We start from the raw sequence: 15,099 nt of genomic DNA, 5'->3' as shown, positions 1-15,099 counted from the left end.
ATACGTGATGTGACATTGCAGACAACCTTGTAATCTTGATTAATGGGAGTACCTACAGAAAAAGGTGTTTGGCAAAACGTTGTCAAAATCAATACCACTTTGAAATGATTGTGTGTCTTGCTACACTGCCTTGCTAGTTAAAGAGAAATGAATACATGGACATATACAAGTGTTTAGATCAGGAATTTGATGTAATGAAATTAGATCTAGTAAAGGATCAATATATAACTTCTTTTCACTCACAAGACTAAGTGACAGTATATTATATCAAATTGGCATGGCAATCGGTTCTCCTTTCCCAATCCCCCTTCAGCTCTTGTCAAACAAAATATGGCTTAAATAAGTCCTTGTTAGTGAGTCAGGATGTCTAAAATCAGGGTAAAATATTTAATATATGTTAGTTATTTGTTACTCAACAAAAATACTAACTGGTTTGCTAGGAGATTCAGCATCCACTTTGGACATAGTAATTAAAATGATAGTTGAGACAGTCCCCTTAAATACTGCATCTCATCTGGAGTTCAGAGACTCACCAATGCCACTTGGTAATAGTCTCTGCTGTCCCCTGTGCTGTCAGACCTATGGAGGAGAATTTCCCAGTGCTGGACTCTTTCTGTCAGTGTGGCTTGGCTCTGTGGGCACCAGCTGAGCCACAAGACATTCTTCCACGTGGGTTTAAGTTCTCTGTTGCTGAAATAATTGTGCCTTCAGTTCAACAAGTTAATTTTCCCTGGTGGATTGAAGTCCTTGTGATAGCTCCATGTGCCGTAAAGGTAGGGATATATTGCAACATTGGAAGATGTCTCCAGGTAAAATTTTATTTTTACTAAAATGCTTGTTACAGCACAAAGTAAAAAACAGTCTAATAAAACTTATTGATAAATTTTGTACTTATCATAATAACTCTGTAGAAAAAGTAACATGGAAAGGGTTTTGCTAGCTGCTGGAGTATATTCTCAGAAAAAAATGTGAACACTCCCAGCTGAAACTCTCTTTAAGAATTTGGAAGCTCCAGGGAGCTGAGATGATGAAACAGTTGTTCATCATTCCAAAACCCTGCACCCTTGCTTAATTCTAATAATAGTTTTATATAACCTGCTCTGTGCTTGTGCTTTTTAATTCATTATGAGTGTTTAAGAACTTCTGAATTTGAAGAATTTTAAAGCAAAATGTTTCTGTAAACGAAATAACCCATTAATAGTGTCACAAGTTTTAGAAATTATTTCCAAAAATATATTTTATCTTTCTTTGATAATTAGGAAGGGTCATTATCTACCCTTCAGGAATTAAAAAAAAAAAAGAAAAAGAAAAAAAAGAAGTTAGTTGAAGTCATTCATGCATGAATATGGTAATCAGTGAAGATCAAAGAAATAATCTGTTCAGGTCACTGGACGTCCATCATCAATGTGTGTGTAACTGCACAAGGTCCATTCCATCACTGTCAGCTGCTGAATGGAGCAATACTTTTTCCATTGTGCTGATGGATGTGGATGCAGGTTCTCAGCTCTGACCTCAAATTGCAGCAACAACACTGTAACAGACTTCTGACATATTTTTCCCAAACAGGGCATTATACTTGACTGAGCATCTTACCTTGAAACATGTCTTAATATGTAATAAAACTTCCTTGACAATAATGTGTCTCCCTTCAAAACTAATACCTTGGAAAATGAAGTGGAATAATGATGTAGTAAATTAGGAAAAGGGCCAGTTGGAGGCTGCACAGCAGTGACTCAAGATGATTATTAACCTGTACTGGTTTTATCTATCCTTTCCAATTGCAGGCTCTGATAGTTCCCCGTTGTCTCTGTCTCTTGCTGTTACAATTAGCAGTGAAATATTCTATTGTAATTAATTTATAAAAGGTAAATTATGGGGAAAACGGGCTGAAGGACTAAGGCCTTTGTAACGGGTATATGGCAACTTTCTCCTGTCAGCAAAGATTATGTGTATCAGTGGTGTGAGACTTATAACCTGCTTCAGAGGCACAATAAATACTGCAGGTAGATATGACCATGGTGTGGTGGGCATAGATTGAGATGAGGATCTTATAAAAGTCTAAAGAACACAGTGTTATTATCAATCTGCTTTCTGTGTTAAGTAGCTGGTACTAATTAAAAAGGTCAAGCATTTCCTGTAAAGCCAAGCCTCTGATTCAGATTTCTGGCAGAGGGATAACGGGTCAAAGTGTATTATTGTAGATCTTCCTCTCTTTTTTAATGTAACAATGAACAGTACTTTACTCTTTCCCTTTTAAAAGAAAAATGTCACTTGTAACAGCATTTGAACTTTTTTTTTTTTTAAATCCAATATATCTGAAATTTGAGGGTTTTTTCTCCTTTTTTCTCTTACCTATGTCTGAGGTCTCAGCTGAAATGCCATCAGAGCCTGGCTGATATCTTTTGTTTAGTGCTGGGCATCCCTGCAAATGAGTTCAGAGACTAATCCAAGCTGCTGGGGGTATTTGTTGCTTGGCCAGTGGGTTGTGTTGCCATTCAGCTTGAAATTGAGGAGTTCTCTGCTTTCCTCTTATTTTTTTTTTAATTTAAATATTATTATAAATGTACATGAAAAGAAAGTATTTTGGTGTGAGCATTGTGATTTCATAAACATTCACTGATTCTTCATAGCTGTTAGTATTAGGAGAGAAGGGAACAGACTGAGCATCCTTCAGTGGGTAATAGTCTCTCTCTTGACATGGGCTGGGAAGGAAACATGCTAAATGGGTCAAGTGAAATGCTATTTTTTTTCTTTTTTTCTTTTTCAAACACCCACAACAATCCATAAGACTGCAGACAGTTGTGATAAGAGATGCTGCTTTAGTCCTTTTTCCATTGGAGGAGTGGCAAGAATTAAATTCCAGTGTGAATGTTTCTCAAGGACATAAGGGATTAATATGTCTTAAAATAGACATCATTAACTTAGAAATGTATTTTCCACATTTGAACTTGATGAATTTTGCAGTGAAAAGATAGGGGGGAAAATGGTATTTTCTTTGTTCTTTCAGCCTGTTTGTGAATTTTGAGAGAACCTGTTTACGAGAGAGTTAAATTCTGAAGAGTCTCGAGAACTGTTGTGGTTTTATGTGCTTAAGTAGGCATGCATGCTTCCATTTTGCAGGGTTATTTTAGATTCTGGTGATTGCATGGCACCACAAACTGTTTTTGCCAGTAGGACCATGAGACAACCTGAAGGTGGGCAGTGTGACTGGGGGGTGCACACGCTGCCTTCAGGAGGGGTCATGGTGCAAGTGGGGCCATCTCCTGTTTCAGCAATTGCTCCAGGGAATAGGCATCTTTGTAATTTGTCCCCTCCTTTTTCTGATCTCCAGCAGCAAGATTTTTATTCTTTTACTTCAGCGGATCATGTCTTGCCAGCTTGGTTAATAACTCAAATATTTGCTGCTGGGGGTCCAGAACAACCGTAGCCAGAAGGACTGAAATTGCCAGCTCCGGACGCGTAACGGGACAGTTGAGCAGATGCAGCTCCCTCCCACTGATGGGTGACGCCAGCACTGCCAGAGGAATGAGTGTGGCATATTGTTTCTCCTGTATGCCCGAATATTTATTTATGCATTCTGATCCATAATAGCATAATAACAGACTTGGAACAATAAGATAATTATTTTGCTTCTTGGGTGGTTAAAATTAACTGTGCTTGTTGCATATTTAGTCAGTAAAAAAAACACAAGATGTTTAGTAATTGCTCAGAAATTCATTATCTGCATAATGTTCTGTTTCTAAATGTGTACTGCATGACCATTAATCTGTGCCAACAGCAAACATGCAGCAATATCTGATGTAATTAGTTTCCCCCTTACATGCCAAGGAGAACATCTGGGCTAATTGCATGTTGTTGACAAAAGTTGCCATTCTAATGGGGGTCTCTGTTTGTGCACACACACACTCATTATATGTACAAACATGCCGTGATTTCAGTTTATCCTCAAGCAAACTGATAGTTCTTACTGATGAGATACTCTCGGTGATTTGTTGCTGGGATCATAAAATGTCTGGAGGCAACATTAGTAAACGTTAGCAGGAATAAGATGCTCTCCTCTTAAGCAGAAAATAAACAAACCTGTAATGCTGCTTCTTCTGTTTTGTTTTTCCAGCCGCCACTGGTCCAAGCGATTTTCAGTGGTGATCCAGAAGAGATCCGGATGTTGATCTACAAAACTGAGGATGTCAACGCCTTGGTATGTGACTGGGCATGTTATGTGCCTGTGGTACATAAGGGCTGTGCTTATGGGCTGTTACAATGGCAGTATGAAAAATGTCCTTAGTAATTAACACATAACAGAATGAAAATGATTTGGAAGTAAGAAATTTGGGACTTCAGTGGAATCCTAATTAGTAGTCTGAAATATAATTGTCTCCAACAGTTGACTTTAAATTTTCTTACTGTATGGTAATTATTCCAAATGTGCAGGTCAGTCAGGGACACTTTTTTCTCTGACTGAGAAAATGAATGAAAACAGCTGAAAACTGCATATTTTTACTCTCTGTAGAGTTTCCTTTTGTGAAGAGCCTTTGCAGATCAGGAGCTGTTATTCAGCATTTGACTGTGCTTAAAGTAAAGCTTCACATAGGTCTCAGCAGTGAGAGCAAGGAAGCAGAACCTTGGCCAAAATTTGGCCACAGAGGAATTACTGTTCTGGAGATTGGCTTACTCTAGCCAGAATGGTAAGCAGCTGTAAAGTAGTAGTATTTAAGTAGTTTGGTATTGGAGGAAAATATCTCCATTTGAACTTGGTCTTTTTGCAGAAGTTTGGATATTTTTTCCCCCCTTTTCAATTTTAACTTAAATCCATACTGTAAGAGTCCTGTCAGTCCTGACTACAATCTGCGGCCTCTGGAAGTGGTGAGAATATAAAGCAGAAGCAGAATGATGATTTCCAGGTGTTTCCTGGACTTTTGAATCAACCCTCCTTTCCTTCATGTCTTTCTCTGACATAAAGTCTTCAGTTTATTTATAGCTAACACCAGCACTTGGTCTGGTTTAGTCTTGGCACTGAAACTTTTGCAGGTAGTGGGTCTAACCTGTTGGTTTGGAGCTGCTGAAAGGAACTGGAGAAATGATCCTACAGATCTGGTTGACTGGGGCTCCACTCCATTTGCTTCAAGAGAGGAAAGACTTGCTTCTGTTTTAAATTGGGAATCCGATCCAAGACCTTGACATTAGGCTTTCCCTGTGATTACCTGGTCCTTTTGTTGAAAGTTCCTAAAAGTGCTTCCTTAAAGAATCATTTCCCTTGAGTTTCTTCTTTATTTGTTTTTGCTGTTGGTCTAAAAAAACAAACAAAAAGCCCCAAACTAACTAAACAAAAACCCCAGAACAAGCTAGGTGAATGTCATAGTTCCTCTGCATTTCATGTTGTTTTTTAAAATAGCATTTCCTGCACAAGATTATTGCCTGCTTCTCAAATGTTTTTCTATCCTTTGGCTGCAAGTGTGTAGTGATGGTTGCCAGGGAGATGCTCTCAGCTGTCAGGTGTGATATAGATGAGGAATACATATTTTGCAGATGAGTACCATGGTACTTAATAAAAAAAGTCATTGAACTTGAATGGTCTGCCCAGAACACTATTTACAATACTCAAAATCCATCCAAGAATGATTTGCCTGAACAGCTATTTTGTCAGGAGCAAAACACAAACCTTTTCTTTTGAGTAATTAGAAAAATACTGGTCAACGTGAAACGTGAAGACTGTGCTCTGAATAGTGACTGCAGACAAGTGTTAATTGCTTAAAATATCACTAAAGAAAGACCAAAAGATTTCCCTCCCTTGTGCTGTGAGCTGGCAATTTGCATTGCGTGCTTATGTTTCTATTTTAAGGGTGTTTTTAATTACTTCCATGTTAGTGTTTGGTTGCTCACGTGAGAGGAAACTCTGACACTGTTTGGCAGCGATTTGTCCTTTGTTGATCATTTTGGTTGGCTCTATTAACATTGGAATAGTTTAAATATAGGTAGGACAGGGATATAAAATAAAAGGCTGGTTTGTAGCAAGCTCTGGGAATTTCTGGAGTTTTAAAAATTGTTTTTTTGGAATCTGCAGCAAGAGAAGTATTTGGAAGATAGAACAAAAAGCGCATAGAGAAACTCCAGAAAATTAGGAATGTATGTGCATACTTCCTAAGAGAAAATTAATCTCAGGAAAGACTTTGGAGGAAATCTTGGAGGAAATCAGAAGTTTAGCATGTTACTACTTCTTTTTTTTTTTTTTTGATCTGGTAAAATAATTATTATCTTTCCAAGCTGGGAAGTGTATGTTGATAGAAATGGCTACATTCTGGATGCTGCTATAATTGTGAATTCCATGCTGCAACAAAGTGAAAGCTGTGACTGTTCGGCTTACAAGTGTGGGTTTAGTTCATTCTGCCACCATAATTGTCACTGTGACCTCTCCAGTCCCGAGCTGTGCTTTGGGGGGAGCATGTGCACCCTGGACACTGTTATCCTTAGCTGTTATACTCGGTAAGAAATTCCCTACCATGGGGTACCAAATGTGCGCTGTTTCCTTGGGAAATGTGGTCTGCCTGTGGGCAGTGTTCAGCAGCCTGTTTTCCCAGGACATTTGCAATATTGGTTGCACTATCTAGACTGCCAGACTAGTTTCAGGTAGGCATTGTCTACATTTGCTGTTTGGTACATTTAGAAATAGTAGGGTGATCATGCTCTGTGTGTGTAGGTGGGGATATTTTAGGGTGCTATTTTAACTTTGGGAAGAGTGGGAGAGAATGACTCCTAGAATCCAGGGACTACTCTGGATCCAGTTGTAAACCCTTGTTATTTGGGATTTGTAATGCATGCAGCTGTGCAGCACCCTACATCTGCAAAGTCCAGTTCTTATGTGTGATGTTATAAACTGAAATCTTCCTGTGAAATTTCCATTTTCATCTTAGTCTTCCAGTTTCCCCTCAAAATATCTAAAGCCAAACGAAAAAAGTCAAAACCCCTTCCAGTATTCTTCCCTATAACTAATGTGATGTTTGCAAGCCAAACCAGACATTTAATTCCCTCTGTTTTTTTTTTTTTATCGCCTAATCCTGCATTTTCTCTTGGATAGAACCCTAAAAACCCAAAATATATTTAAAACTTCGATGTCTCCAGAAATATCTTCTGGATATTCTGGATTTTTATTTTTGGGAAAGTAACTGGTGTGCTACCTCACTCCACCAGTGAGACTGTTGAAGGCAACATTTGCTTTCCCACAACATAGGTGCTTCTGTTTCTGCTGCTGGGGCACAGTTGCTGGTACAGACCTTTGGGCTTGATCCTTGCAGCCTCTTTGCTTGATGCTCTGCCAGCTGGAGAAGCTGCAGATGCTTCTTGCTGCTCATCAGCATCAAGAGATAATTGTGTGAATGTTTATTATGGGTAAGGAGGGCAAGAAGGATCTCACTATGGAGAGACATGTATGTATGCATGCTGTTTATTACTTCTTTTACACATTTTTCTACTTGGTAAGGCATAGATTTGCAGGACCGCCTTTGTCAGGAGGATTCAGGCTTCATCCAGGTCTTCACACACACAAAAAATTTATATATATATATATATTTCTGTAATATTGCTAAGCATATTTTTGGAGGTGGTATAAGTGCTTGAGGGTACAAGTACACACATGTTTGGGATTGTGAGTCTGAAAGGGATTGTGAGTCTGCATGCTTGGGATAGCTGAAGTGAAGACCAGCTTGTCATTTAGAGTGACACATTTGACTTGGGCCTTAGGAGAGACTGTAATGTGGTATTTCAGTTACCTTGGGATACCAGACCCTCATCTCTGCTCTCATCCAAGGAATCATGATTTTCTTTTTGGTGCTGTGGAGCCTTGCAGGAGAATAAAGCTATGCTGGAATTAAATGCTCCTCTTTAAGATGTAGTTATGCTGTGCTGGAAAGTCTTCTGGAGGATTTAGTCAAGAAGTTGGAAAGGCTTCTGCTTTGACACAGTATGACAGTTTGGTGCTAGGTAATAGCTGTGTTTCCAGTGGTATTTAGCCTCTAGTAGTGCTGTTTGATATGCTGTTTCTTTAAGTGGGAAGTGATAGGAACAATTTTTTCTACAGATACTATGAACAGTTCTCAATTATGTAAGGAAATTGAATATGAAAGTACATTGATGTTTGCAATGCAAGGTAACAAGCATGACTTACTTAGATTAATTTTTTTTGTTTGTTTTAGAATTTTTTTCTTTATGTTTTGTACAGAAAATTTTTGAACTGTGAAAAAGATTCTGCTGGAGAGACTGAGAGTCTGAAATCTTCTGGGTTGCTTTGCAACAGCATGTTAGTATACTAGTGGTTACTACGTTATATATATCTGTGCTGGTGACTCATGTTGTCAGTGTCCCCAGAATGTTAGAGACCCCAAAGGATGTATAAGCCATCAAAGTCTCATGGCAGGGTTTGGCTGTAGCTGCATTATTTTCTTGGAAGGCAGCAATATCAGCCTGAAATACTTGAATTTTCTAAATCTTTTCCCATCCATTTACGTGTGATGTACGTTCCCATGCCTTCAGCCTTTCCCCCCAGCTCCCCCAAAAGTTAATATTGTGTTTGTAAAAATGGAGGAGTTATTTAAGTCTGTCTTTTGAGTCTTACATTGAATATTCATAAACATTAGAATATTTCCATTCATTAGGATAACAGTTCCTACGGTCTCAATATAGAATTAGTAATTAGTTGTTAAAATTATCTTTTTCTCTCATGAAAGCTGCCCTCAGCCTTACAGAAGGCAAGTGTTAAATGTGGGGAAAAAGAGCAGATAATTTTTCTTGTCTCTAGGAGATCAAAGTATGTGCCTTTTCTACCTCATGGGCAACTAAAGACTCAGTCCAGAAAAATATTTGTTTCTGAGGCCAAACTGAAGACTGTGAGGATGAGAGGCGATGGAACCAGGATCTGCATTTTCAGATAGGAATTCCTTAACTTGATTATTACGAAGCAGAAGAAAGAGCGTGAGACATAAGTTACACAGCTTGACTTTCCCCTTCAGCTGGTGCTCACAGTTAAACACTTCCATTTGCTCTGTGAATTACAGCCTTTATTAAAAGAATGTATGAATAGAAAAAAATCCTTGAAGCAGGAGATATTTTCTTGGTACACCACCAGCTTTTGGCTTGGAATGGTTGTAAATAGCCCACAAAGTCGGTGCTCATATGCTTTTAGCCTCTTCAGTAGTTCCTAACAGTTGCCAATATTGAATATTCCTGAAGTCAAGTTGTATCTAAATGTTTGGGTTTTTAATGGTTGTGCTATTTAAATTTAGGTGTATTCAGATGTAACAACTGTAAATGGAGGGAATGAGCAGAAAATTTGTTTTCTGTTATTATTCTGGTTAGACTTTATCAGTGAAAATTGTAGCCATTCACATGCCTTACTCTTCCACCCAGGCACATCTCTGGCAGGAGGTGGTGGGAATCCAAAGACTTCATTAACTTGGTTTCTGGGGTGCGTTAAAGTCCTTCTGTAAATTCCAGCTATTCCCATTAGCTGCCCAGTCAGTTTGGTGACAAAGGAAGGATACATACATTTATTTTCTACAGCAGTTGCACTTACATGTTAATAGTAAGGAACTCTGTCTTAAGCATCACCTGATCTGAGCAGCTGCAGTTGATCTCAAAATTCTCCTTTGAGATGTAGGCTGTGTTGAGGAGGAAATGTAGGCCCTTTTCTTAATGTGCCTGCATATGTTACATGTGCTGATATGATTCATTCAGTTCACTGTTCTAATCTTCATGTACCTCAAGGCTCTGATCCAATAAAGCACTTAAGGACTAGTCTAACTTTATGCCTGTGAAGGGTCTTATCAGTGTCACTGTGATCACTTGAACAGTTTAAGTATGTGTTGAGTGTTTTTCATGTTGAGGCCTTCTATCCCCGATTTCCTGTTTGTTAGAGTCTTAATTTCTTTTCTTTGTATTTAAAACAAACAAAAGCATACAGATAATGTTAGTATGCAGCATCATCTTTTCTGTGAACTAAGATTACTAAAACAGTTTTCATAGAATCTTAGAATGGTTTGGGTGGGAAGTGATCTTAAAGATCATCTAGTTCCAACCCCCTGCCATGGGCAGTGACACCTGCTGAGAGCTTCATCCAACCTGGCCTTGAATACTTCCAGGGATTGGGGCATCCACATTTTCTCTGGGCAGCCTGTTCCAGTACCTCACCACCCTCACAGTCAAGAATTTAGTCTCAGTATCTAATCTAAACCTGCCCTCTTTCCTTTTGAAGCTATTCCCCCTTGTCCTATCACCACACTCCCTCGTAAAAAGTCCCTCTCAAGCTCTCTTGTAGGCCTCCTTTAGGTACTGGAAAGAGTGTTTATCTCATCTCAGCATGATTTTCTAGCCATTGTTTACAGCTTATCTACTGTCTCTTACTGACCTTTTGTTCCTCTGAGAACTGTACTTGAAGCAGGTCTGATTATTCATCTTAATGCTATTTGTAACTGTTATCATCTCTTCCCCCCCCACTTACTTTCCTTGCCTTGATAATGTATGTTGAGGTTTGAGGTTCTGCCAAGCCTTTCCCTGAAAGGGCAGATTTTAGTCCTCTCTCTCTGTTTGTAGCCTTCAGTCTTTAGATCATTACTGATTTACTTTTTTACTCCTGTTCCCACCACCATGTGACAAATATGTCTGTAGCTGAAAAGATGTCAGGGCATGGGCCAGATGGAAAGGCAGTGGGTGATGTGAGTCTGGCTGCAGTGGTACACAGCTTTGAGGAGGATGCAGTGAGTGTGGTTGGAGAGATGGGGAGATGCCTCAGTTCCTCTGTTTCTGTATCAGTCCTGTGCAGAGTCTAAACAGGAACTTGAGGATGTTCCTCCATTGAATTTCTCAACTGCATGCTTGTCTGCGAGTGTGGCATGTGGACTTCTCCCTGCCAAACTCCAGAAAATGTTTCCTGTAGGGCTCTCTGTGAAAGTGAACTCTGATTTGTGCCTGGTTGTGATAAATGGAGAAGTTTTAGGGTTTTTTTCCTCTTGGAGAAATGAAGCTTAAATTCAGTTTCATGACTAAACTCAACTTGATTCTTGCTTATTATGATAGGACTTTGCATTGATTTTAAAAAGTGAAAGCTGAGAAAGCTTACAGAGAGTTATTCCTGTTACAGGAAGGATAAGAATTCTAGTTTTCTGTTTAATGTCCTTTCATCTCTGTTATCAAATTCCCATCAGATTTACAGTTTAGTACATAATATCTTTATAATCAGTAAAGCACTGGGTAGCCTTGGTTCCTTGATACAGAAAATTGCTTGGTCTTGTATCATTAGCATTTGACTGTTGCCAAAGTTGGCTGTGTGGCAAGAAGCTGTCACAGAATTTGTCACTGACAGGTACGATGGCTGCTACAAATGCTGCATTGTATAAAGAGAGCTCTTTTTTAAAGAGTGCACTGAAATGAGCAAACTAAAAACCCAAATAAAACTGATTCTGATTTTGTATAAGTTTGATCAGTCTTAGCATATTTTTTGCCATAGGACAGAATATTTGTGGAAAGTCTCATATGCATTTGTACCTGTGAGAGCTGTTTCGTGGTGGATTAGGGGTTAGGAACTGAGCATGTGAGAGAATCCAACCTGTTATTTTGGTTCCTGAGAGGACTCTGCTGGATGGACACTGCTGGATGGACACTGCTTAACGTTTACCTATCATGTGAGGAGGTGAAGTTCTGCAAGATACCTTCCTCTCTGACCTGTGACAGCCTGGGTTTTATGTAATCTGTCTTCTGAGTGTTTTATGTGCATGCCCAATATGAAAGATCAAAACGCAGTGGAGCAGACTTTGCAGACTATATGCATTATATATATTTAAAAAACCAGAAAATTTAAATTATTCTGGTTGATCAGTGGCTCTGTGCCTTTCAGTGTTGGAAAATTATTTTCAACATTCAAATGACAAATGCTTCTGCTGCACTGATTTGTCCACGCTTTTAGCATACTTCAAAGGTATTACAAAATAGCTTATGGTGGTTGACTTCTTGGTCATGGTAAAAGTGATATTTTATATGACAGGCTCAGAGATCTGCTTCAGGGACACTGGTAGGGTTTCTCTGTTGGTATTGTTTGCAGGAAGTGTTGAATTTGTTACCAGCTTACAATATTTAATGCTAATAAGTTGCAATAAGTTTCATTGATAAGGTCTCTTAGAACTTATTTTTGTGGTTAAGAAACCAAAATGAAATTCATTTAGGACTGGAAACAGGGATGAAATAGCACAATGAGCAGTATTAGCAGTTCTTGTGATTGTTGTTGCCCATATTATAATGTTTTAGCAGTTTCTTTTGAAGACCTATGTTCTGCAGTCATCTGAACAAAGCAATAAAAGAAAGGAGTTTTTTTAAACACTGTGTTTATACACCTTGAAGTTAGAAAAGAAAATCTTGAAAATGGACTCCTTAATGTGCAAAATTACAGAAATCAAATAAAAGTAGAGGTATTTCAGAAGTTATATATATGATAATTAGCAGTTCTTCTAGGTTTAAAGATACAGATTTGACTAGTAGTATTTTCTTCTTTTATATTTAAAGGATCAAGGTGCACGTGCCCATTTTGGGCTGCTGTGTAGATAACCAGGCTAAATGGTATACAAGGACCTTTATAGACTAAGAGGATTACATCATGACCTTGGGTGTGGTTCCAAACCATTCTCCCAAGTTATCCTTCTGAAGACTGTATGTCTTCTTGTATTGTTGATGCAAACTGCATTACAAAGTCTGATATCCAGAGGCATCTCAGTTATGTTGCTGTGATACTTAAGAGTGGGAAAGAGACCTAGGGATGATGCCTTTTCCTCATTTTAGATTTGATTTGATCTACCTGTAAACAGGCTATCAGAGTAAAGACAGTGTCTCTGCAAGGTGTGATAGAAACAAGTGATAAAAAAAAGCTGAGGATTATTGGGAGGAAATGTGTTGTTGAGATCTTGAATTTTATTCTTTCAGTGAGATTGCATTTCTAATTGTAAACAGAAATGCACACAGCAAATAAATATGTACAAATGCATTGCTCTTTAACATGAATGTTTGCACTTATTTGTGGTTTTGTAGGATGCCGAGAAACGAACTCCTCTTCATGTGGCGTCATTCCTGGGGGATGCAGACATCATTGAGCTTCTCATTTTGTCAGGTAAGGTGGTGACCCTCACTGTTATTAACTGGAAAAATAGCTAATTTTAAAGCTACAAGGAATACCCAGCAAAGCATATGAAAGTGAATTTTGGGCAGTGCCTGTATATTCTGAGTTTCATGGAGTTGGTTGCATATGTTTCAGGCTTAGAAAATATATTTCAATTTAGTGATACAATTAAAAAATTTGCACAGTGACTGAGCACAATTAATAAACAAAGTAACTAGTTTTTAACAACTTTTAAAGCATTCAAACTGACAGTATTTTTGCCTCAGAAACTTGCTGAAGTACGTATTTGAAATGTGGATTCACATCCTGGAGTACAAGCCAAGAATTCCTGTTAAGCAAAAATTATTATGGAATAATAGAGAAAAAGTTATAAATTAGTTTAAATGAATTTTAAGTGGTATTTACATTAGAAATATGATTCTAAGAAGTTTATTTGGATGTTAGAAACTGTGCAGTAGGATGTATCTGAACAACAACAACAAATCAAAACACGTTTTCCAACTGTTATAGTGGCAAAAAACATGATCAAAATATGTCAGAACAAAGCATAAAGCAGACATCTCTCAAGAAGTGCACATAATTCATGGCAAACTCCTGGATGTGCTTGCAAATTTCGAAGGCAGTGTTTTTCTAAACTGGAGAACTGTAAGAATAAAGCTTATGTGGTTTAAGAATTTGGGATTGAAAGGAACCTTATGGTACAAATGTCTAACCCCTTGCAAGCAACCCTGCTATATAATTGGTTTCACAAATTATTCGTCTGCCTCTTCAAATTAGTTGTGTATTTTTTTAAAGTTATTTCAGAATTATCAGTCCTGTGACTGCAAGGCACCTTCTAATTTCCAACCTTGAATCCTAGAATAATTCAGGCTGGACAGGATTTCCAGAGATGACCTGATCCAGCCCCCTGCTTAGAGCACCAGCCAATTTCAAAGTTAAATCAGGCTGTTGATGGGTGCATGCAGACCACACAAACATGTATCTTTGGTTTACCAGTCTAACCACACCTGGAGAAGGCAGAAAATGAGAATTCAGTTTGCTGTAGCTATGTGTTTCCTCTGTTCATTGTGGGGGAATTTTTGGTTTGCCTAATTGCTTAATGGAGGTAACTGGTTGGACATGCATCAGTCTGATGGATGATGCCAGCAAAATAGTTGGAAAGAACATTGCTCCACTGACAGGTTATGCTTGGGTGGGTTTTCAGTGTGCTGAATGCAAACATGATTTTCTCCATTGGGAGGTAAGAGTTAATAAGCTTCATCTGTACATGTGTTCTTGCACATGTGTTGCTTGTCTCATACTCCTGTTCCATTGTGGTGTGAGAAGATTGAACAAGTAATGTCCTTTTGAAAAAAAAGAAAAAGTTTTGCAAGTAGAAGCACAGGCAACATCCTCATAAAGAGATAGGGGAAGCTGTTTTGCCCATTTGTCCCTGGATTCCAAATAGCATCCAGAAATGTCCAGGTGAACATTGTTGGTTTGGATCACATTCCTAAGAAGGGAAGGAGGCTTTCTAGTGTTCTTCTGGGACACTTAGTTCCAGCACCTGACAGCCAAAATGTCATCCCAAGGCTGTAAGGTTTGTCTGGTCAACAGCATAAAATGTAGGTGATACATCTTGGGGTTTTTTTATATATCCGAGTGTGAAAAACTTGTAATGTGGGCTTTTAAAAACTGAACTTTGTGTCAGTGGGACTGTGCTGGTGTTCAGTCTGCAGGAACTGTGTGGATCTTTCCCAATTAGCTCAGCATGAATCAAAATTAATTTTGTGTTGCATATTCTACCTGTTCATTGCTCTTTAATATCTGATGTTCCATTATTTGACGATCATGAGTTCTTGTATCCAAGAGCAAGTTTGGAGGTTTCTGAGGTTTGGATGAACAGGTTGAGTTGTTATAAACACCTCTTTGTGACTGTGATCTCTTCATGAACTAGGCTACAAAGTCAACTG

General features: G+C 38.5%; 1 protein-coding gene across 15 annotated transcripts in view; it reads left to right on the top strand.

The window, feature by feature from the left end:
* The window catches only part of ANKRD44 (ankyrin repeat domain 44), a 137,244-nt gene that overhangs the window by 56,466 nt on the left and 65,679 nt on the right, over positions 1–15,099 (top strand). For all 15 annotated transcript variants that reach the window (XM_017836579.1, XM_017836616.1, XM_017836551.1 and 12 more), the window contains exons 2-3: positions 4,115–4,198; positions 13,060–13,138. In XM_017836579.1, the coding sequence (XP_017692068.1) occupies positions 4,115–4,198; positions 13,060–13,138 (163 nt within the window). The remainder of the gene's footprint in view (positions 1–4,114; positions 4,199–13,059; positions 13,139–15,099) is intronic.

This window comes from Lepidothrix coronata, unplaced genomic scaffold (genome assembly GCF_001604755.1).
Source record: "Lepidothrix coronata isolate B3197 unplaced genomic scaffold, Lepidothrix_coronata-1.0 Scaffold7, whole genome shotgun sequence".
Lineage (NCBI taxonomy): Eukaryota > Metazoa > Chordata > Aves > Passeriformes > Pipridae > Lepidothrix > Lepidothrix coronata.
Note: the sequence above shows the minus strand (reverse complement) of the source record. Positions and strands in the feature narration are given on the sequence as shown.